Source organism: Convolutriloba macropyga, chromosome 9 (genome assembly GCF_964194025.1).
Source record: "Convolutriloba macropyga chromosome 9, txConMacr16.3, whole genome shotgun sequence".
In the NCBI taxonomy this organism is placed as follows: Eukaryota; Metazoa; Xenacoelomorpha; order Acoela; family Convolutidae; genus Convolutriloba; species Convolutriloba macropyga.
In genome coordinates this window covers 37702923-37728390 of record NC_134476.1, presented here as the reverse complement: position 1 = coordinate 37728390, position 25468 = coordinate 37702923, and the positions used below count along the sequence as shown (strand labels likewise).

Below are 25468 nucleotides of genomic sequence, written 5' to 3'. Positions count from 1 at the left end.
TCAATTTAAAAGCGCAATTGACTCTCAGTCTTCAACTGATGATGTAAAACTGACAAACTTTAAGACCCTCGTAACTGGTAAAACTAAAACAGCACTAGCTGAGTTCGCCTACTGCAGTGCAATGTACGAAGATGCACTGAAAACTTTAGAATAAATTTGACCAACCACAGGCGGTCGTAAATGTACTTTTGGACAAACTCAACAGCTTTCCACCATTGAAGATGGACAATAGCGATAACATCATTGACTGTTCAGGGTGCATCTCAAGTCCTGTCGTGGTATTTAAACCGCTGTCACATGATTTGGATTTAAAGAGTGTTTCGCTTCTCAACACTGCCGTACAGAAACTACCACCCAATGAGGGAGTCATTGTCACTCTTTACCCTCAAAAAGCATTGTGTGAAACCTACTTGTCTGGATTTTAAATACTGGTTGAAGGAGAAGGCCGAAACGCACGATTCAACGAAGAATACCGCAACTAAAGCGCGGACTAAGGATACCAACAACTCAGCAACAAGAACAAAAGTTGCTTCGAAGGCATTTGCTACAAATACGCAACACAAAAGTACTCCTAAGCCGCAACAGAGTTCTCCGTCAATATCAATTTCTAGTTGCATTGTATGCAAAAGCAGCCACCGGCTCGGGGAATGCCGTGTCTGTAAGGAAAGAACCCCCACGCAGAGGGCCAAGGAAAAGACCTCCATGCAGAGCGCCAAGGACTCCGCAAGGGCAGTCTAAGAGAAATTCACTCCGAACATTGTCATCAATGTCTAGCCAGTGTTTAGTCCACAAAAAGTTCATGTAATGTTGCCAGTAACTTTAATCACCTTGAAATACTATATCAGTACACACGGCCAGGAGTTGCCATTTCTGTTGCTCAGCAAGAAGCGTTGTATTGGGAATACCTTCGGGCTCAACTGCAGCAAGCTCTCGGTGATGCTAGGTTGGAGCAGGCACCTAGTCAATCAGGTAGTGGTGTTGAGAATCCAGGAAACCAGGGTCAGATCGCCGTGCAAAATGTCTTACCTCCTCTACTTCTGCCACCTATGCGAAGCCCCCGGCCACCCACTCCTGTGATGGCACCATTAAAGTCCAACACTTTGTACCTGATCTGCCAAGAAACCCACAGGTGAATCAGTTCCAGGACCAATTCGCTGCACTCTTGGGTCAGAAAAGTTCCAGTATGCCTGGTCAATTAAACTTATCCAACCCTCATGTTCCACATCAACAGAATCCACCTCAAAGTAACTCTCCAACGCAACACAACTCCCTAATACCCGCCTGCTGCATTACTTCTCTCCATTTCTGAACCCACACTTGGTACAGCTGCCCGTAATCCAACCGAATTTTCTAGTGAACTCCCAAGTTCCCATAACCTTATCAATTGAAGCGCCCGAAGTACCCGCTTTAAATAAACCACAGCGAAACCCCATCCAATCGATTCCAGTTCGCCCATTACGGTGTCTCACTGCACTGAAACGTCCTCTTAACCGTAACCCTGATCTAAACTTGCGGCGTTTCCCTCAAAATAACCCCCCAAACGTAAATCAGGTGACAAATAATGCAGCCGTTTTTAACAATTTTCAACCCGCATTACACCAAGCACTGCTAACTCCGACATCACCCATGCCATCTCCCAAACAACTGCACAAAAAATGTTAATAGCAACCAGGCAGCACCCTGTAGCAACCAAGTAAACCCATTGAGTACGGCAACTAACATCGGTCCACTTTTTGTCTAGCCAATTATTCCTCCCTTGTACGGTGATACAGCATCTGCAACGTTGTGTTGGGGTGGCTCAATGCACCCCACGCCTCCGGCGCCAGCAGCCAAAAACGCAAACCTCACTAGGGCATTAGCTGACCCCATAACGAGCCAGAGGAATGATCCGGTAACTGAATGGAAATTGTCCCAATACAGTGGTGATCCCCTACAGTTGCACGAGTGGTATGGTCAATTTAAAAGCGCAATTGACTCTCAGTCTTTAACTGATGATGTGACATACCTTAAGACCCTCGTAACTGGTAAAGCTAAAACGGCAATAGCTGAGTTTGCCTACTGCGGCTCAATATGCAAAGATGCACTGAGAACATTAGAACGTAATTTTGGCCAACCACAGGCTGTCGTAAGTGCAAATTTGGACAAACTCAACAGCTTTCCACCATTGAAGATGCACAATAGAGATACCATCAATAACTATTCAGGGTGCATCCCAAATCATGTCGGGGTAATGAAATCGCTGTCATATGATTTGGATTTAAAGAGTGCTGCACTTCTCAACACTGCCGTACAGAAGCTACCACCCAATATGAGAGAGTAATGGTCACTCTTTACCGTCAAAAAGCATTGTGTGAAACCTACCCATCTGAATTTTAATGACTGGTTGAAGGAGAAGGCCGAAACGCACGATTCAATGAAGAATACCACAACTAAAGCAAGGACTGAGTATACCAACAACTCAGTAACAAGTACAAAAGTTTCTTCGAAGGCTTTTGCTGCAAATACGCAACACAAAAGTACTCTTAAGCCGCAATAGAGTTCTCCGTCAAAATCAATCTCCAGTTGCATTGTATGCAAAGGCAGCCACCGGCCAGGGGAATGCCGTGTCTTTAAGAAAATGACCCCCACGCAGAGAGCCAAGGTCGTGGCTGAGGCAAAAGCTCTGCTTCACTTGTTTGCGTGATAAACATTTGTTCAGGCAGTGCAGAAGTCCCCGTAAATGTAGAAAAGATAGTTGCAACACTTTTCAAAACGCTTTACTTCACAAAACTAAAGGGTTTTTCTAGCTAAATCCACAAAAAAACAACAACATCGCTACTTCGAAGTTGAACGCAGGTACCCAGTATGCCATCCACCGGTCAACAGCAGCTAAGCAAAACAACCATTTTGTCTTCCGTGACGGAAGTCAAAGGCCTTCTTCAGGTCACGGAACTGAACTTGATTAATTCTTCTGGTACCAATACTACGGCATTGGTTTTATGCGATACCGCTTGCAGTAACTCTTGGTTGTCCGATAGTCTCGCAGCTAGACTCGGTTTCCAGGGACCCGCTTCAAAACTGATTGCCAAGGGTATAAACACGGAAGAACTCATCGACACAAAAATGGTTCATTGACTGTGATACCTCATAAAGATCAAGGCAATGAGGTAGTCACTGTGCGTCCCTAAGTGAGTGAGACATTAAACGTAAGTTCCGACATCATTGACGTTAAGTCCATGCAAGAAACTTACCCACATCTGGCCGTCTTAGATCTTGTAAGATATAGCTAAGTAAACATTGGGATGGTTATTGGACAGGATGTCTATCATGCCATCCGTCCATCAGAGTACTTCTCGGCCGACGAAAATTTTTCCCCGTTTTCTGTTCGCTTAACCATAGGTTTAGTTTTAAGCGGCCCACTTTTGTCAATTTCAGGTTTAGTCTCAACGTGTTTCAAAGCCAATGTCGAACAAGATTTTGAATTAGCTTGTCAGGTTAAGTCTTGGTATGATATGGAATTGTACGGCGCGTACCTACCACATTACCACATCATCCTGTAATCAACCCGAACAAACCGGGAAAAGTGCGTAGGGTACTAAATGGTGCAGCGAAGTTTCACGGTACTTCTTTAAGCAAATCTTTGCACACTGGCCCCGACTTGCTCCAAAACCTAATCCATGTGCTACTTAGGTTGACATCAACATCAATTCGCCGTGTCCGCAGATATCGAAGGTATGTTCCTCCAAGTTGGTGTCCCTAACTGTGATCAGCCATCACTACGTTTTTGTAGCGGGAGGACCCCACAACAAATGTTGTTATGTATCAGTACACGCGCCATTATTTGGGACTAAAGATTTGCCCATATGCGCTAACTATGCGTTGCAACGCACGGCCCGAGACAATGTTAGTCAGTACCCGGAAGAAACCAAAGCCGTCTTAGAAAACTTCTACATGGACGATTACTTAGATTCGATGGAGTCGCTTGAGAGGGCTCTCAACAGATCAAAAGAGTTGGTGCATCTTCTCCATCTAGATGGGTTCAAGCTTACTAAGTTTGTAAGCAATGTACCAAATCTGGCTGATCGAATTGATGGGTCACCTCAGTCCATCGAACAAAAAGTAATCGCCTTGTCTAAGGAGGATTCTTCGCATGTGTTTGGGTTGAAATGGGATCAGAACAATGATACTCTATTTGTGAGTCGGGGTCCCTCCAGTACAGTAACTAAATCTTTAACGCAACGCTTGGTATTGAGCCTAGTGTCTAAGATATTTGATCCCATCGGCCTAGTGGCACTATTTACCGTTGGTGCCCGATTGTTACTAATGGACATCTGGCGTGTCAGAGGGCAGCACTGGGATGAAGAATTACCAAAAGACACTGTTGAAAGGTTCCTCGAATGGAGTATAGAGCTACCCATGCTTGCCAAAATTACTATACCAAGGAGCTACTTTTCGGGAAATTTTGAACACCTGGAACTACGCATGTTTGGCGATAGTTCTCAAGAGGTCTTCAGTGCTGTTGCATTTCTCCGAGTAAAAACTTCAAGCGGGCGGCACACAGCTTTCATTTGTCCTGGGTAAAGCTGGGGTATCACCTATTAAGGTGATGACAGTTCCAAGACATAAGCTGCAACCTGACCTACTGGCTGTTCGGTTGAAACGTGACATCTGTCGAGCCCTTACGGTGCGTGTTAACAAAGTCTTTATGTAGACCGACAGCACAATTGTCTTGCAGTGGCCTAACTCTACAAGCAAGCACCCACTATTTTTGCAAACCGTGTATGTGAGATTTTAGAACACACTAGCGTTGACAATTGGAACCACGTTGCCTCAAACGATAATCCGGCAGACGCTGGTACTTGTGGTATGGCCGCTGAGGCTTTGCAATCAAGCAGCTAGGTGAGGGGTCTAGAGTTCTTAAGTACCATGCCATTCCCGTTTGAACTTAGAAGTAGTTAAAAACATCAAACTTGGTATAGTAGCTAAGGAAATTGACGAAACAATTACATCTTTGCGTACATCATTCGTAACCAACTCAACTATGGAATGCCCCGGAAGTAATTCTCTTTGATTAGTAATGTTCTTATCAGATGTTGCTACGAATAACATCGTACGCACTCCGGCTGTTACCTTCTCACGAAAGTTACCGTAATTTTGATGGTAGCATCGTAGACCCTACTAAAATTGACGAAGCCGAGCGTCATCTCCAGTTTCTTGTCCGAGGAGACGCGTTTAATTCGGAGAACAAAGATCTCCTCAAAAACAAATCTATTAAACGGAGTCGCTGTATTGCTCTGTTTTCTCCCTCTATTAGAACAAATTGTCTGATCCGATCAGCGAGCCGCATCAAACGGTTGATCGAAGTTGACTTTGATGTATGACCTCCTATCGTTCTCGACGCACGCCATGCATTTGTAAAGTTGTTCTGTAGGCACATCCACGTTAAAAATCGTCATCAAAGTATTGAATACCTGCGGGCTAAAGTACAAGAACGTTATACCATCTTTAAATTACGTTCATCTCTACGTTCCATTAAACCTAAGTGCGTTACGTGCCGAAATTTCCGGGCTGCCACTATTCAGCCCATCATGTGACCTCCCATTCGAAAGACACTTATATCAGTCTCCTCCCTTCACGAATGCTGGGGTCGACTACTTCGGCCCGTTTTATGTTACTGTGCTTAGAACTACCGAAAAGAGGTAGGGTTTCCTCTTCACATGCTTAACTACTCATGCCGTTCATGCTGAAATTGTTCCGCTCATGGACGCTAGTTCGTGTGTAATCGGAGTAGAGTGGTTCGTCTCCCTCGCCTGTTTTTTGTCTCGTCGAACACGTTCTGAGCTCAAGCCCGTTAACGTCCGTAAGCGCCGACCCGTCCGACCTAGGCGCAATAACACCTAACTATCTCCTAATCGGTAACTAAGCAACAGCAATTCTGTCAATCGTTGGCGTAGAGGAGTTCGATCATCGTAAACGATACTCCCGCGCACAGTTGTATGCTAACACTATTTGGTCACGTTGGATCAAAGATTACGTACCGGCGCTGAACCGACGTTCCAAGGTGCCAGACGCTGGCCGAGCAACACCTTAAGACCGGTGATTTGGTTTGGGTAGTTGAAGAGACCAACCCAAGGGTTTACTTCTCCACTGCTTGGATCTGTGAACTCCGTTATGGTTCCGACAGCTCTGCCGTCTTGCGCAAAAGTACCAGATCGCTCGTACGCCCACTTGTCCTGCGCAAGTGTACCAGGTCGCTCGTACGCCCACTTGTTAAACTAGTACCTATTCTCCCAACATCTTCTCCTTGGCCGGAAGATGTTACTGGGTAAATAGACTTAAGCAAGAAACGTACCGCAAGGCGTAATTTTTATAGCCCATTAAAATCGAGCATTCAAATACGCATAGAAATTGTTGCAATTTACGTACAAAGCTTAGTAAAAGTGCAAATTGCATATTTTCAATTGAATCTAATCATAAGATCTATCAAGTAGGACAAAATGCGACTCAATAATTTTTGGAATTTTGAATTCATTGGTACAAAATGTTGACTGACTTTGAAATGATTTGCTATCAGACAAAATACCGGTCATGTGAGCATCAAAAATTGCCGTTTAAAGAACCACTTGTTGATATGTTCTCCGTATTCTTAATACCTTACAATCCTAATACGCTGCTACCATTGCCAATACTAATGAGTTATGATACGTTGCTTTATCAATTTTATAATACGTCTTTTTCATAGCGTTTGACAAAATTGAGACTCTAAAACAAGAGACTGTCTTTATTTATTTACAGCTGCAAAAATAGTTAGAAGCTTTTTATTTGTTCAAGATGAGTTCAAAAAGGTTACCTTTGTTGGCGGCAGAGGTGAACCCAATGGATTTAGTGCATTCAGTGTTTGTCATTGAAATTGGTTTTTTCTAATTTCCCTTTCTTCAGTTTCGCCTTAACAATGGCATTGCCTTGGCAATGCTCTATGACATTCAAAAAATTTTTGGATTGATAGAAAAAAATGTTATATCAAAATAATTACTTTCTCAACGCACAAAAATACATCAAGCGTCTTGTTTTAATAATAACAATTATTCAATTTTCAAGAAAATACAAAACAGCTGAAAAAATTTATAGAAGTGAAGCTCTTTGATCGTATAATAGAGTTCGTACGAACGATGAAGTAATATCTTTTTATCATAATGGAAGTTTCTCAAGAATTTAAAGCGTGCTTGGGTGCTGGAGACCTCATAAATTTTTCAATTTTTGAAAAGACATACTCAACCAATATTTAGTATGAGAGGACGCATTTTTGAACTGAAAAGCATTTGGCTTGATTTAGGTGCCTTTTCCCGATTTTGGCCGGAACTAATGTTGGTGTCCTCGAGTAGAATCAATAATCCCCGAACTGTGGCTCAACTTCCACTCAATTAAGTGTTTGTCATTAAAATTGGCTTGTTCTAATTTCCCGTTGTTCACTTTCGCCTAAACAATGGCAATGCCTTTACTTTATGTTTAATATATGCCAAAAATAAATCGTCAGATTTTTCCCTTTTTTGGAACTTTGTTTTGATCCAATAATATGTCAGGCTAGAACATTATTTAGGCTTGAATAGGAAACTTTAAAACTAATCATAGTTTAATCAGGTGTAAGAGCAAGAAAAAAGTTTTTCCTACTGGTGTCAGTTGATCAAGTAATAAAAACTCTCTATGAAAAGAGGTAATTTCAACGTTTGCAGATTCATGGATACAAATCGCCTTGACCTTTTTGTACCAACCGCACCTCAGGTGGGGGAGGAACCGTGTGCTCAATTGTTTCGTTAAGTCAGTGTTGGCTGATTGATATATTAATCGTAGAGAGCTGTGATTAGTATCATTACAATTCAGCGTAGAATATGTAATAGTGATAAAATATTTTTGTGATGAACGCTTTTTCCCTGGAGATGTCGAATTGTTCTGGAAAACTGTCAGATTCCATTTGTTTTTGATAACAATTTAGGTGAGGCTTTTGCAAAATTTCGTCAATTTTTGAAAAATTTGTTTAATTTGTTGACAATAATTTATTGATTTTACAGTTGAACGTTGAGTAGGATCACAGAAGTGTTTTATCCAAAAATGTTGGCTAAAATGTCGGCTAAATTTTTAGAATGTCAGCCTTTACTCATCAGATAAACTTTTCTGGAATTATTTTGCTCATTTTGTTTAATTTTTCAAGAAAGACTGACCTAGAAACTGTTTGCACGTTTTTTTAAACTCCAACGAGAGCTCGTTTTATTTACGAATCCTAGAGCAGTGTTCTGGAATTAGAATTTTTCGTTTTGTTGGCTAATTGAATTCGGCAGGTATTTCAAACGCATCAAATTTTTTTGATAAATTGAAGTTTTTTGTAGGCCACGAAATACTCTTCGCTAACTTTTGGACCAAATACGTGGATTTAGTGGACATGTAAAAACGCAAGGTTAAATTAGGTCTCATCGACGTTTTTACAGCTCACATCTACCGGATCGCCCGTACGCCCACTTGCAAAATTAGTACCAATTCTGCCAACATCTTCTCCTTGGCCGGAAGATGCTACTGAGTAAAAAGATGTCTGCAAGAAATGTACCATAATGCGTCAATTTATTAGCCAATCAGAATCGAGCATTTAATTACGCAAAGAAATCGTTCCAATTTACGTACAAAGCTCGGAAAAAGTGCAAATTACATAATTTCAAATCAATCTAATCTTAAAACCTACCAAACAATACATGATTTGAGTCAATAGTTTTTGGGTTTTTGATTTCATTGGTACAAAATGGTGACTGGCATTGAACTGATTCGTTATCAGACAAAATACCGGCCAAATGATCATCAATAATTGCCGTTTTAAAAAGCACTTGTTGATATGTTCGCCGTAATCTTAATACGTTACAATCCTTATACGCTCCTACCATTGCCAATACTAATGAGTTATGATACGTTGCTTTATCAATGTTATAATACGTCGCGTTTTATAGCGTTTGACAAAATTGAATCTCTAAAACGGTAGACTGTCTTTACTTTTTTACAGCTGCAAAAACAGTTAGAAGCTTTTTATTTGTTCAAGATGAGTTTGAAAAGGTTACCTTTATTGGCGGCAGAGGTGAACCCAATGGATTTAGAGCATTCAGTGTTTGCCATTGAAATTGGCTTGTTCTAGTTTCCCGTTCTTCAGTTTCGCCTTAACAATGGCAATGCCTTGGCAATGCTCTATGACATTCAAACAATTGTTGGATTGCTAGAAAAATCTGCTATAACAAAATGATCATTTTCTCAACGCACAAAATTACATCAGTCGTCTTGCTTTAATAATAACAATTATTAAATTTTCACGAAAATGTAAAACAGCTGAAAACATTTATAGAAGTGAAGACTTTTGATTGTATTATAGAGTTTGTGTGAACGATGAAGTTTAATCTTAAAAAAAGGAACATTGTTAATTTCCTCTGGTACACATAAGTATAAAAAGCAAATGGTAAAAGAGGCAATGTAAAGTTAAGAATATAACATTATGTGAAATTATAAAATCATTAAATTACTTAATTGAAAATTTGACCTTACATTTTTAAAAAAACGGCCTAAAATGCGACCATAATATGTTCTCACAATTTTATATGTACATCGTGAAGATTAAAAATTAAAATTAAAATCTAATGCTCTCAATGTCATCTTTTATATCTGTTACTTTTGTGTCCTTCAAAAATTCTTTCCAAAAATATTCTGTAAGTTCTTTATTTAAGGAAGCTTTCGATGTTGTTTTCAGCCTAATATTAGAAGGCAGACTATTATATATTGGAATGGCTTGTGCAATAAAAGATTCAGTTAAAAACTTATTGTTCTTTCTTATATCGAACGTTACTTTTTTTGACCTGTCATGTTGTTTTACTCTCATGGTAGAGAGAGGTTCAATTTTATATGCTGGAAGATCGTTGCTGAGTAAGTGAATAAAATGTTTTGAGCAACGATATTTAAAGAGAAAAGAAACAGGTAGTATTTTGTTGCGTAGTTTGAGATCTGTAGACCGATCGTATTTTCTATTAAAAATGGATTTTATTCACAAATTCAATTGTTTTTCTAAAGTTGTGAGTAATGACTTTTGCATAGGGGAATTAGCGCGGAATAATGTAGATGACTTAGTACTATTGCATTAATTAATAAGACTTTCGTTTTCTCTGGTAAACTTTTACTTAGTGTATTCAAAACTTTTATTCCACAAGCCATTCTTTGAAGAATCTTTTTCACTTCTCCATCAAATTTTAGTTTGCTGTCTATAATTACGCCAAGATACTTCACACTATTTGATTCTGCTATTCCTTCATTGTCAACATTCAGAACAGTATTTGTTAACCTCTTCCTGGTGCTGAACACAATATATTCTGTTTTTTGTTTGTTCACTACTAACTGGGACTTTGCAAAAAAATCAATAATTCTTGAGATGTTATGTTCAAGTTTTGCTTTTGCCAATGTTTCATCAGTGTCGGATGTAACAAGAAAAGTATCGTCTGCGTACTGGACAACCGTGCAATCCTCTTCAACAATCTTTGCTAAATCGTTGACGTAAATGTTAAATAATAGAGGTCCTAAAATAGTACCTTGTTGAACTCTAATCTTCAAATTTATCCAGTCCGATTCAATTTCATTCAGATCAACTCTTTGCGTTCTTTTACTCAAATAACTCTCTGTTAAATTGGGAGCATGTTCATCGAAACCTATATTTTCAAGTCTCCGTAACAGTATTTTGTGGTTTATAGAAACAAAAGCCTTTGAAAGATCTAAAAACGCTACTGTAACATTTTTTTTCTTGTTGAGTTCTAATCTTATTTGTTCTGTCGATTTCAGGATAGCATCAATTGTTGAAATTTGCTTTCTATAACCAAATTGACTGGCCGACAATAATTGCTGCCTTTCTTGGAAACTTGTGATTTGTGAACTGAACGCCTTTTCAAAAAATTTTGACAAAGCAGAAGTGACAGAAATAGGTCTATAATTGAGTGGGTCTTCGGGATTCCCTTTTTTGAAGAGTGGAGTTACACAAGCTTTTTTAAGATCTTCTGGAAATTTTCCTTCTTTAATGAATTGATTAATGAGCTAACATAGTGGTTCCGCTAGCGCTGCTTTAGCATCTTTTATTGCCCAAGCTGGTATTTTTGAAGGACCGACTGGTTTACTTGTATTCAATGAATCTATGAGCACATTTGTTTTCTTGGTTGTTATATATCGGAAATTGAAACACTTTCTCGGAGCAGTTTTAGGAGGAATGTTGTTAGTTTGTTGCAAGCCAATGAACTCTCCTGGAGTCGAAAATCTGTAATTTAGAAGATTTGCGATTTCCATGGGCTTTGTTATCTTATCACCAAAACTGTTTAATAAAGATTGAATTCTTGCTTGAGTCTTTTCTTTATTACGAAGATCTTGAATGAATTTCCATCTGGCTTTTTCACTGTGTAACTCCATAAAACTTGAAAGAAGTTGTTTTTCTTTTTGACGGATTAAATCGTTTTTAGTTTCATCTTCGCTAATTCTTGAAAACTGTCTTTTTATTTCCTCACATAACCATTTTTCTTGAAGCAAGAATTTTGGTTTATCTGTTCTAATATAACAGGCTTTAATTGTAGCATGTAGTGCTAATGCTCTTTCAATAATTCTTTGAAATTCTAATAACATCATATCTCCTGTCACTGCACCGTAAAAGTGTCTCCGATATAATCTTTTCGATATAATGGAAGTTTCTCAGGAATTTAAAGCGTGCTTGGGTGCTGGAGACCTCATAAAAGCTTCGACTTTTGGAAAGACATCCTCAAGCAATATTTAGTATGAGAGGACGGATTTTTGAATTGAAAAGCACTTGGCTTGACTTAAGTACTTTTTTGCGACTTTGGCCGGAACTAATGTTGGTGTCCTCGAGTAGAATCATTAATCCCCGAACTGTGGCTCAACTTCCGTGGCTCAATTCAGTATTTGTCATTAAAATTAGCTTGTTCTAATTTCCCGTTGTTGAGTTTCGCCTTAACAATGGCAATGCCTTTACTTTATGGTTAATATATGCCAAAAATAAATCGTCAGATATATCCCTATTTTTGGAACTTTGGTTTGATCCAATAATATGTCAGGCTTGAATATTATTTAGGTTTGAATAAGAAACTATAAAATTAATCATAGTTTAATCAGGTGTAAGAGCAAGAAAAAAGTTATTCCTACTGGTGTCAGTTGATCAAGTAATAAAAACTCTCTATGAAAAGAGGTAATTTCAACGTTTGCAGATTCATGGATATAAATCGCCTTGACCTATTTGTACCAACCGCACCTCAGATGGGGGAGGAACCGTGTGCTCAATTTTTTTGTTGAGTCAGTTTTGGCTGATTGATATATTAATCGTAGAGAGCTGTGATTAGTATCATTAAAATGCGTCCAGCGTAGAATATGTAATAATAATAAAAAGATTTTTTTGATTATCGCTTTTTTCCCTTGAGATGTCGAGGTGTTTTGGAAAACTGTCTGATTCCATTTGTTTTTGTTAACAATTTAGGTAAGGCTTTTGCAAAATTTTGTCAATTTTTCAATAATATGTTTAAATTGTTAACAATAATTTATTGATTTTACATTCAAACGTTGAATAGAATTTAAAAAGTGTTTTATCCAAAAATTTTGGCTAAAATGTCGGCTAAATTTTTAGAAAGTCAGCCTTTATAAATATTATCATTGAGTATAGGCGTCGTATAGGGGTAAATTGGTGAAACAGGTCTTAAAGATTTTTTGAAATCCGATTTTTAAACCTAATAAAAATCAGATCCCAAAAAATCTTTAAATCCTCTTTCACCAGCTTCCATTCGACTCCATGAAAAGGCTTATAAAGTCAAGGAAGTCGGGTAAGAAACGTTTTGCATGGTACTCCCCCTTATATTTCTCGGACACCTGGGAGAATTTGAGATTCCACCAAAGAGAAGGCAGCTTCTCAAATATTGAAAATAATAAGAGCTGAGGTATTATTTGTCATGAATGTGGCGACATAATAAAATCGTATATTCTACAGTATTCATCTTCAGCACTATTTAATAACAGCACAGGAGGCAAATATCTAAGTGTATTTAAACGAACAGTTGAGTGGATTACCTTTAGTGTTATATAATTTCTCTACTTTCACTAACACACATTGAACAATTGGATACAAGAAATCAAGACCATCTATATTTTTGATTGACAAAATTACGCAGAGTTTACGTCATAACATGAGCCACATAAAATGCATGTATACAGTTTTGGTTGTTGTTTTCCTGTTTTGTTTTCCCTATTTTCCATGGATACGCTATGGGGCCATAATCACAGCTGTGGTTGGTGCAGTTACGCACCTGCTATTTGTGAACAAATCTAAGAATTACCAGGATGCAGTCTCGAGGCAGTCTGGAAAACTGTTTTGCGCAATTCACAAGGCAACTGTTTTCTTCCAGGAAGACACCGAACACCAATTTAAATTAAGAAATTTTTTGTTACAAATTACAGCTAACTTACAATACACAAAGTAGCTAATTGACAGTCAAAAAATCAGCTAATCTTCATCCCTTTCACGTACTATGCAGCTACAACTCTCCCCTATTTAATCAGGTAAGAACATATAGAATGTAATTTAAAGTTTCAGTTCACAATCTCGACCCAGTGATGTCTGACTGTCCCTTCTCAATGGGTGCCCAGGACGAGGGTTCATTCTTAATCCACCCCTGATTAGCGGGGATCACGGTGTAATGCATATTCCACGCCTATTTATCGGGAAAAGAGTGCAAGAGTGTATTTTTTTTAAAAAAGTTACAGTGTTTTTACACATTTTCTCCACTCATGTTAAACTCTTTGTAAGGCGTGTAAAATAGGATGGACTGAGAAAAATTACACTCTTGCCCAATAACGGTTATAACCACATCCGCATCCGCTGGATGCAAATGACTCAATCGTCCATGCCACTTCCTTGCACTGTCAAGTTTCACTCTGTTGGACCTCATCGTGAATTTTAGAACGCTGCAAGGTAAATATAACAGAAAATTTTCTCGTGTTAATTTACCCGAATTCCCTTCCGGAGTTTGATGCAGCTATTTACTTTCTCGAAATTGAAACTATGTACCCACTCCGTACATCTTAGACTGATAGGAGCTTTGAGGAATAGTCAGGCACACACAAAACATTCTTGAGTTTGCTTTGGAATTCTTTTTTAATTGAGTGTATGCTAATCCTCACACAGCTTCTTCCCACCACTCTGCAAGCATCTCCGTTGAGATTTCTGACCACTGATTGAATGGGCAAAAAGTCCAGGAACGCATTGATGTTTGTTTCTATGTCATCTATACAACCAGTGTCCACTAGCATGCCTGCTGTTTTCTTTTGGGTAAGAGCTGCCAGATATTCTCCGTCAAATGTATTCAATCTTCGACCCATTGCCACTGACTCATGTCTGACTCCATCTCTTTGTCTCTTGCATGCCCTGTCTAGGTGAAAATTCTCAACACACTTGCTGCTTTGTGATGTCTCCTTCCTCCGGCAATCCTTGGCAAAGTGTCCGGGGATCCCACACTCAAAACAGTTTCATCTCATGTGTCCCTTCCTGAAATTACGCTTTACTGCCAGTGCCACTAAACCGCTTTCTCCGTTGTGTGTCTCTGAACTGTACCTCTTTTGGAAGTTCTGCAGCCTTTTCCTCAACTTTGTGAAGTTCGTTGCCAAGTTGAAGCTTTCCTGTATAACACAACTTTCATACCTCATTGGCAGACCATTGAGGACCAAAGAGGTGACGGGGTTTGCAGCCTTGTGAGCAACTCCTGTCCTCTGATGAAGAAGCTGAACAAATCCTCAGAGTACTCAAGCTGCAGTCAAGCGAGCTGTGCCACCAAAGTAACCGATTTCGGCGTCTCCACACTCTGAAATCTCTCATGCAAAAACTTTTGAGCCTTTGCTCCATCTCCGAGTCCGTCATATCCCGTACAACCATGTCTCATCAGCGTGAGGGGTGCTACATCAAGAGTCAGTGCCAGATGGCACCACACATTGGCACCACACCTTGACATCTGCAACTTCCTTCTCATATGCATCCTTCAGCACAGCACCTTGTGGCCTTTTCATTGCTTGCCTCATTGGCTAGTGGTTCAGGTTCATTGGCTTGCTCCCCTGTCCCATGTAGCGGTTTGTAGTGTCCATTTGTCTGCATCATCGCCATAAATCTCGTGCTCCCGATTGGATAGTCCTGTGCTGTTTCTGTGTAGGTCATTGCAGTCCATTGCAGTCTGAGCAGACATAAACAGTTGTGAAAAGAGAAGGTACTAAGCAGAAAAGGATTATGACTGTCAACAAGAATCATTTTTGTTTTGAGAAAATATTTCTTTGACTTAGAAAATTGCTGGGCCCATAAACTATTAGGGGGTCTCAGCAGGTGCAACTACTCTGAAAATGAACCAGTATTTGACTGGAGGCAGCATCTCTTAGTTGCACGCTTAGTGTGCTACCCGTTTACACTTCTCTAAGAATTCGTTCACATTTCCCACTCAAACCCTCTCACTCTAATAATAGCTATCTATATTCATCAGTTTGAACCGTTGAATCAATTTTGCTCTTGTCTAAATAAAACAGCCCATACTCAAGCACAAAGGAAAAATCAGCGCGTTCAGCATATTCCTTGCATATATGGAGGAGGTTTCGGAAACAGATGCTGTAATTATGCAAGGAATGCAAGGAAAGTTGAACATTTGTCCGTAACAATTTGTAAGAAATTTGTGCAAAAAAATTTTTCACGCTTTTTCTTCAAAAATTTAGCATATTTTTCAGTAGAATCATTGCACAAATTCATCATTCGGAAAACATGACAATCTTCACGCTCAGTCAAATTCACTCATGAATTTAGCACAATGCTTATTGTTCCGACCCCCTACCCCCTTAGTGGGACAGGAACTATATACTTAACTGGTTGTTTTTTAGTTCAGTCAATTTTTGCCGATTCACATTTCATTGTACAGGATTGTGAGTAGTATCATTTGAAAGCTTGTCAAATTTCAAAACGGAAATATTTTTAGAATTTCGCTTTTTCCGAGGAGTTACGGAAGTTTAAATGTTTGTGACGTTAGCCTAACTTCCGTTTTTTTTCCATTTGCTTAATTTTGATCAATTTCTGATAAAATATGATAAAAATGTTAACAGTGGTCCCATTGGTTTTTCTTATACAGACCAGAGAGTCGGTGAACTGTTTGATCTTACTTTTTTGGCAAAATTGTTAGCTAATTTTTTGAAAATTCAGTATTTTCCGTATTTTTCATAAAAAGTGGTATCAAATATGTCAAATTTGACCGGTTGTGCTGACATAAAAACTGCCAGAACAATCTTCCTTTACTCATATAAGCGCGTATTATGCCTCGGGTTCCAGAGAAAAAATTCTGGAAAAATTTTTGAGGTTTTTTTGGTTAAATAAACCGACATTTATAAAAATTGCATAACTTATTTTTGATATATTAATTGCATTTTTAACAGCCGAGCTGCAACAGCAACGTAAATTTTGGTCTCTTCGTTGAATTTTGAAAAAAAGATGGAGAACAGTTATATTTTGCGTCCCTCTTTTTTGAATTTTTATTTGCAATTCATTCATCCCAATTAGAAAGTCTCCTCTCACTTACTTGTGCACTTCATAATAGAATCCATTATATTTAAATAAGGTCCAGTGAAAATATTATTGTGTTTTATGAGTAAAGCTCATTGTTTCTATGGCTCCGACATTGTTTTTGTATCAATTTGTTTTATGAAATCTCGAAATTTTCAAGCATTTGACGTACTTATTACAGTCTTATGACCGTGACCAATTATTTTTTTATGGGATATTTAGAAAATTAATTGAGAAACTATCTAATGCTTTCAATTGTAACATAGTGCTATGTTGGTAATATAACTCGATAAGTATCCAAAATTCGTTATTTATTTTTGATTTGATTAAGGATTACTTTATGGTCAAATTAACACTTTCGGTAACATGTTGTACATTTTTCGTTTAAATGGAAAAGAAGCAGGAGCATGATCATTTTTGTTCTAGTTGTAGAATTTTTTAGTTCAAAAAATATTTTCAATAGGTTGCATATGTTTTGTTTAAATTATATTGCTTTTTCGTTTTTGTAATGTAAGTTAGAGACCAAACTGATCTCAAGACGAACCAAAATTTTTGACAGCTCAAATTTTGCAGGTAAAAAGGAGGACAGAGAACATACGTAAAATTTTCCGCGAAAAACATGTTTTTTTTGCTCCAACACCGTTTGCATAAAAACGTTCGCGAAATTTAGAGTTCAACCTATATTAAGTGTTAATGTGTAGTCTCATGAATTAGTGTCACCAATGACCAGTACAGATGTCATTATAAGCGGCAACAAGTTAGACTACTTAGAACTTTTCAGTTTAACACTTACGGTTGTTGTACATTACGATTTCAAAAATTTGAGTTCAAAAAAGTAATGTTTCTTTTGAGATTTGCTATTTTAAATCTGGTTTGCGCTATCTTTAAGCGTGGTCTCATTAAAAAGAGAGGTCATTTTTTAAAGTGAAACTTAATGTTTTTTTATGGTTTTAATCAGTTCTTAAATTGATTTTTGGCTTTCATACTAAGAAGTTTCATAATTTTTTTCTTCACTTTATTGACAATTTCCAATTTTTGGGGTTATGTTTTGCTGTCTTGTCCTATCGTCATATTATTGGCACATCAAGAGCAAGTCTCATATCCCCTAATTGACGTTGAAACAAGGTGCAATTGATAATAACTAATATTTTTAGTGAATGAATTTTGATCCAATAGGCTTCGACGTTTCCTCGCAAAATTGAAATGACTTCTTGATTTGTATTACTTTGAATTTAATTGTTGTGAAAAGTATTAAAAGTTGTTTCTTGTTTTGGCCTTTTTGTTGTTCCGACGCCACTTGGGGGAAGGAACTATATACTCAAATGGGTTTTATTTTGTTCAGTCAATTTTGGCCGATCGATATATTGATCGCAGAGAAACGTGAGTGGTATCATAAAACAGCTGGTCCAGCGTAGAATACAAAATTAAAATTTTTTGAGGAGTTATCGAGGATTGAAATTTTGTGTGAACACGGGATATTTGTTCACTTTTAGTCTGACTTTTCTTCAAATTAAGACTTTTTCTATATAAATAGTATTTTAAACTTGAATTTCTTGCCAAAAAAGGAACCAATTTTGTGCTCCCAATAGATTAAAGGCGATAAAAAAGACCAGTTTTTGTCTAATAGGGAGCTTCACTATAAAAAAAACTAAATCTATTTGAGAGCTCTTTTTTATAAAAGTTTTCTACTTTTTTTGCTTTTTTCAACCACCTGGAGACAAGTAACTTTTCATATCGAGGTTCCGTTAATTACAAACCTGCTTTACAGTCAAATGAAGCCCAATGTACAATGAACAAAAAATCCTTTTCAGGGAGTTGTTCATGTTTTTTCTCAAATTAGACTCTGAGTTTTCGACATTTTAAATGAAATTTTGAATTTCTTTTTGAGGTTTTACTAATTTTTTGGAGCCTTATGGCATGGACTCTTTGATTAACAGTGCAATATATTCCGTAAAGAGATTTAAGTGAGCATATCTAGTGCTTTGAGTGGACAACTCATGGCTGTTGAAACTTAAAAAATAATTTTTTGAAAATTTTTTTGAACATTAACCAATCATAAACTTATTATCGTGAACTGTAAGTCAGTCTCTGTGATGATGGCACCCGTTTCCGTCCTCTGTAACCAAATTTCATCTAGCTGGCGGTTTTATCTTCTAACTATTAGTAATGAATTTAATGACACAAGATTTCAAAAGGTTTTAAAATTTTTTTTGCATATTTCTGAATTATTGGTTACTTTTGAAACCTTACCACATTATCCTAAAATTGACAGCTCCTATTGGCTTAAAGAAGACGTTCAGTGGATCCCAGATAAATTTTTCAGAGAAAAGCTTATGGTTTCAAATGGCTTTGACCTTTTCTTCTTGCAAGAGTAATCTGGTTAGCGGTTTTATCTTCTACCTATTAGTTTTAAAACTTCAATGCCACTAATTTTCATATATTTTATAAAATTTTTGGGTAATTTTCTTGTTTTTGGATCCTTTTGAAATCTTATCACATTGTCCTAATACTGATTGTTCCCATTGGTTTAGGGAAAACGTTCAACAGATCATATATATAGTTTTCAGAGAAGAACTCATGAATCAAATTGCTTCGACTCTTTCTTCTGGCACTTTTCTACTGAATTTTTGGTTGTTGCCTGTCTTTGTTGTTGTTTCATAGTCTTAGGACTTATTGTGATCTCTTATTGATCATCTATGCATGACAAAAATCTTTTTCCTGCCATCGCCTTTTTTTGAGCGTAGTTTTTGACCTCCGTTAAAAGCTTTTAAGTTTAGGGGCTCTTAATACTTTAAAAGTTTTTTCGAATTTTTTTTTGTACATTAACCGATCTTAAATATTTTTTGTGAACAAGTAGTCAGTCTTTGTCGTCAATAACTTGTTGTATGGCCTTTTTGACAAAATATGAATAGCAAACAAACTTGTTGTCCCATGGAGGCTTCGTTTAGCGTGTTTAGTGGATTCCGTTGGAAGCTAATGAAATTAATGGCGTTTATACTACGAGTTTTCTCAAACGTGAAAATTTCTTGGTTCTAATTTATTTGTTCATATTTGATTTCTTGAAATTATATTGATAAAATTGAGAAATCCCATTGCTGTTATAAATTAATTGAACATAGAAAAGTTTTTAGTGAAAAGTTCTTTTTTTAATGCCTCCGACACTTTTCTCGCCCAATTTTTTTCTTAAAATTGCTGTTTTTGCCAGTTTTTGTTCTTTAGGTAGCTGTAAAATACTGACAAGACGCCTAAGCTTGAAGTTGAAAATTGAAGTATTGACCTTACCCGAATCAGTTGGTCAGTTTATAGTCCTTAGTCTTAAAGTTTATGATATACATTTTCAAATATTTTTCAAATTTTTCAGTTTTGTTGTTCTTTTCGTCAAATTTTAACTTATTATCATCAATGATAGGTCACATCAAGTTTCTCGTACTTCAAAAAATAATAAATTAACTGATAATATTTGTCATCGATGCTTTGTTTGCAGGACAAAATGAGTTTTTATAAACGTTTTTTGAGTAGTCATTTTTTGCGTTTCTAATCTTCTTTCAGAAGAATCGCGTACTAACAGCTCCAAATGGTTTACAAATCCTGCTGAAATGAACTTATTTAATCTTTCAGTATACATCCTGCAGTTGAATTAGTAAAAATAAGAATTAAATTAAGAATACATAATATTCAGATAATAGCTAACGATTTAAATGGTAACAATAGTTTACTTTCCCAAATCGTTTACATTTTTTAAGTCTTTCTTTAGTTCGTTTCTAAGGCTTAGTCTACTCAGAGAAATGCCTTTTGTTTGTGCAACAACTTTTCAGTTGTTTATCAAAGATTATTTAGTTAAAAGCTAATGATTTTTAAGACTTTTGAAATTTCTTGGTTTAAAAATATTTATTAATTTTTAAATTTCGCCTCACTGATAGTTCTCTTTGTTGACTTGTAACATATTCTCATTAAGAAAACTTTGCATCCGCTGCATAGTTAAGAGAAATTAATTTTGAGTAGTTAAGTTTTTATCTGACTGCATTTTGACGTTGTTACTATGTGCTTTTGAATTTTGTTATTCAGTTTTTGCCGTGAAGTTTTTGTTTTTGTTAATTTTTTTGGTTGTTTTTTTGTCTCGTAGTCTTTTTATGGTCAGATTTCATTGGCGCTGTAATAAGGCATGACATTTTGTAATTCAATTAGTAGATAGATTGTGTAACGATTGTTTTAAACTCAAACATTTAATTTTGTTAATTCTTCATTTAGTTGAAAATTAAGTCAAAAATGTAGATGAGCTCGGGTCGGAACATCATGTGCGAACGCACATTAACGAGCCGCCTTGTTTCTATCTACAACAGTTCCCATATTTTTTCTATTGAAATGCAAGTCATTTGATTTAGTTTGATCTAATGCTATTTTAATCTGATGCTAAGTTCTTTTTTCAAAAAAAAAGGATAGACATTGGGTTTTGGTCGTAAGTATTGCTTTTTGTTTTATTTGACCTTGTTGTTTGCTTTGTCTATTACTCCCCTTGATGACAGTTATCATCGGCTGTCTAATGAGTTTTTGTTTCATTTGTATTTTGGTTAGAGCTTAAAGCGATTTTTGAATTGGATAAACAAAATATTTTCGAACAATAATTGATTTTTGATAGTTTTCTATCTCTTCCTCTTTTCAGTGGACAATTAAGTCAGAAACGTCGTTGAGCGGGTTCGAAACATTATTTGCAAAAGCACATTACCGAGCCTCCTCGTATCTATTCCAAATTTGTTTTTTCTCCCATTTTTCGTTTATTAACTATCCTTCTTAATACAAAGCAATGATAAAAGCCATGATTTTGGTACTCATCAATAATTGACACTCGAAAACTAACCTAAGACCCGAAGCATGTTATGATCGGCCGTGTAATAAAAATTTCTGCTATTACAAGAAGAAAGCGGTCAAAAGAAGAAAAAGTTGCCTTGTCAGAATGAAGAAATTGTGCTTGTATGTTGGACCTGCAGAAACACTCTCACAAATATCCCGGTGGAAATATGCCAGCAGTGCCATCAAATCACTCACGATTATCACGAGACTAGGTCATGGCATAAATGGATTGAACAAGAGATTGAAAAACTTGAAACCGAATTCACATCAGCTAAGAACGCTGCCGATTCAATGATGGAAACTCTGAACAAAGCTGAAAATAAAGATTGCGATTCACCTGGAAATTTGAAAACATTTTTGAACAAATTTTCAGAAATCGAAGGTCATCCTGGAACAGAGTTGCCACTGGATTTGGTGAAACACAGGGAGGTGTTGAAAGGTAAAATGGAGCAGTTCAACTTGAAGATGGCGAGAGTCTGGAAGACTAGAGAGCTGTTCAACGAACTAGGGAGCTGCTTATTTACTACCCTTTCAGATAGCGAGGCCATTGTTGTACCCCCAGAGTTGGCTTGAAACCATTTTCAAGACTATCAACACCCTCTGCCTACCTCAATTAAACCACTAATACGCAAATATAGAGAAAATGTCCCCAATACACAGTTTTAAACCTCGACTTATGAAAAGACTTTATAATTCTAGTAGGGGTATCCAATATTGACTCTAATTACACAGTCCAGCTCCTAATTAAAGTCGAGGTAGAGTCTTTTCATGGTCCAGATAAGGTCTTTTCATAGCAAATTAAGGTCGAGCATGGCCTTTTAATAGGCCGAGCATGGTTTCTTCATGAGTCGAGGATCGCATTTTGTGGGATTAATAACAGTTAAATTTTCTTTTTGCAGTTGTGTAACACCTACCAGCAAAACAAAACCAGCGTTGCAACAGGCAGTCCACCTTCGAACAACAGGTAGATTTTCGCCAAAAAATCTTAAGAAATATTGTAGCTTAAGATAAATTAGTTTTCGCAATTCACCAATATAGCCAATTTGTTCGGCTTAATTCAACTAGTTAAGAAAACTCTAACAATCAACATTTCATCAGCAATGATTTTATTGTGTTATGATTTAGTTCATTTGATTCATAAAATTGTTTTTCAAATATATTTATAATAGCACAGTTCGTTTTTCGAGAAATTATGACAAACATTGAAAAATTTGCAAGTAAAACCCGTTGACTGCGTTATAAACAAAGACCAATTTTGAGTGCAAATGTAAATTTTTATGAGTCCAGCATGAACTTATTAGGTCGAGGTAAAATCGACCATCATATTTGGGTCGAGATAAAGTCCAGCATCAAAGATTTTGGTCGAACCTATTTCTAGCTGAACGATTAGGTCCAGCTAAATTCTTTTCATGGGCTGTTTGAGTCCAGCATGGTCTTTTCGTACCACTTTTTGATCAAGCATGGTCTTTTCATACCACTTTTTGGTCAAGCATGGTCTTTTTATAAGTCGAGGCCTAAACCTGGGTATTTTTTAAAAAATATTATCTTTTTCTTTAGATCTTATTATTACTCTTGCGTTAGAAGCGTCATTAATTTCAAATCCAGATAATTAAAAGTAAGTTTTTGTTTACATTTTTTTAAAAATGTGATTATGTTCTAGCAACTGCCAGAAAGAGTAAACTAACCGGTTCTGAAAAGCGACAATAAAAGCTCAGAAGCTTTGTCTAAATTTTTTTAACTCGTCAACAAAATTTTTACCAAAGCTCATGACCTATAATTTTCTTGTACACCATAAGCGGCTCCCAATATAGCACCTAAGAAACCGGAAGAAGACTGCAGCACATCTGGTAGTGTTCGATCATCAGCCGATGTATTGAGTGTGAACAATTTCCCACAAGAAATCACCGTGGCCTTCATGACTATTCCGGAGATGGCAGCTATCAGCGACTTCGAACTGCCCATATTATGATACTAAAACAGAATTATAATGGGGTCATTCGCATTATGCCCCCTCCCCCGCACGATATCATGCTCCACTTTATAATTTATTTGCGTCATTGGGAACATGCTTTGTCATTGGGAAGCAAATATGGCGTAACAATGAGAATGACCCTAGATAGCTAGAATAGATGATAATGGCAGTATAGTACATTGTCTCGTTTGGGCAAAAAGTGATTTATGCTGTCAAATTTTTATCTGTGAAATGATTGAGAACAGAGATAAGGCCGCCTAGATTTTGTTCCTTTGGCTGATAACAAAAGAATGTATCGGCAATGTTTCAACTCAACCCTCGTTGGGACTTTCTAATTTCCCCTTTTCTTATTCAGCGATGATCGATTATTGATTCCTTGTTAACATTTATACCTGCAGGTGTTTTAGTGTTCGTGAATTTCAGTCTGAGTGCCGAGGCCGAATGTTGGCGTTTTTAGATTTTTTTTGTCAATATTGTAGTTACCAAACAATATGATATTGTTTAATAAAAATTATGCGGCGGGGTCGTCAGGTTTTCAGCCACAAATGAGCTCTAAAAGGTGTAAGATCGCGTGGTCCATGGTGCTTAATCAAAAAATTTTTAGCGGATAGTTCAAGATACTTCGTTTTCAGTTTTTCTCTACATAGTAAAACTGTTTGTCCTAGAAACAATATACGCAAAACTAACAATTTTGAGAGAAATTTTTATAAAGGGATCTTTAGATATCACCTTTCAGCGGATAAAAGGTAACTTTTACTCGAAGGAAAGTGTTAGAAGGATAGCAGTTAACAGATAGTTGTGTGGGTTTATTTCAAATTGTACCAAAAAGAAACTTTATCCCACCCTTCGACAAGAAGTGTAACATTCGTTAGATAGTTTTAAGGGAACAAATTATTCAAGATCGGCTGACGTAAGGTTAGGGGCTAATGGGACAGCTCGTGGAAAGACACTGTCACAGTTTCCTAATTCGTAATGTATATGAGGCAAATGTTTGAAAGGCTATTGTTGTCCAGAGTTAGCACGTTAGGTTGCGTTTCCAGAGGATTATATTATGGATATTGCCATTGTTGAAGTTTTTATGGGGGCATTTCAATGTAGGAATTGGGGTGATGGGGGTTAAATTGATGAAACTTTTGGCGAGGAAACGGGTGATATGTTAGAACCTTTCGCCTCTTCCCACTAATCAAAAATGTTCCTCGTCATTTTATATTCATTTCCCCAACACCTGTGCACCGAATTGCCCCATTATTTGACCTCCACTTCTTACTTTGAACTGTCCCCTCCCATTGCGTGCAAAAAGATATTTCGAGGGGAGGGAGTTCTCTGATCAGAACACATCTTTTGCAATTGTTATTGTCTTATACTCTGTTTACCTTGCTATAGCCTTGTAAATATAGAAAATCTCTTTAATTGAGCAAAACTTGCTAGTCAAGACAATAATCACTATGTCTGGTTCAATTTGTCGGGTGCCAAACTTTCTCTGAAGTTTATTAATGTCAGAAAACACAAGTTCTTTTAAAAATTTAATCATAGCAAGAGCGTTTAAAGATTATGAAGATTTGACAAAGTGAGAGAAAAATTGATTTTAAACTGTTTGATCGCAGAAATATCTCTTCATTATTTTTTGCTCATAACACCATTACTTTTTAGTACCTTAACTAGCTTCAGTGCAAAATATCAACACATGCGACATCCTTTCGCATTAAAACACTGACGCTTGTTCTCAGTTTATTCTACCGACCGTGATATATTAAGCTGGTTATTTTTTGTTCTGACCCATTTTAGTCGGAGGGGGGGGGACTATATACTCAGCATTGAGTTTCTTAAACTGTTTCGATTGAAAACAATTTGTGTTATTGCGAACACATTTAATTAAACTTAGAGTAGACTAATAACTTTTCCGAACTTTTTAACATACTAGAAGCGAACCATCCATTGCTGCAAACACATATAATTGGCAATAAGAGCAAGATTGCAAATAGCTATAGAAAAATATTTGATTTTTGCCCCAGTAGTATTGCGAAAATAAGCTTTAATTT

At 37.0% G+C, this 25468-nt stretch overlaps 1 protein-coding gene across 1 annotated transcript; it reads left to right on the top strand.

Annotated features, from left to right (window-relative positions):
- Window positions 1-13051: 13051 nt before the first annotated feature.
- Window positions 13052-23898, top strand: LOC142345371 (uncharacterized). Its single transcript, XM_075397402.1, has 3 exons — window positions 13052-13415; window positions 21560-21965; window positions 23269-23898. The coding sequence occupies exons 1-3, from the start codon at window positions 13215-13217 to the stop codon at window positions 23424-23426; spliced, it is 765 nt and encodes a 254-aa protein (XP_075253517.1). The 5' UTR covers window positions 13052-13214; the 3' UTR covers window positions 23427-23898.
- Window positions 23899-25468: the final 1570 nt, after the last annotated feature.

Excerpts from the sequence above, each read along its gene's own strand:
- LOC142345371 (XM_075397402.1), top strand. The coding sequence starts at position 13,215 with ATGAGCCACATAAAATGCATGTATACAGTTTTGGTTGTTGTTTTCCTG. Across the intron at positions 13,416-21,559 it reads TGTTTTGCGCAATTCACAAG|AATGAAGAAATTGTGCTTGT; the intron begins GCAACTGTTTTC and ends TTGCCTTGTCAG. Across the intron at positions 21,966-23,268 it reads AGAGCTGTTCAACGAACTAG|CACCTAAGAAACCGGAAGAA; the intron begins GGAGCTGCTTAT and ends CTCCCAATATAG.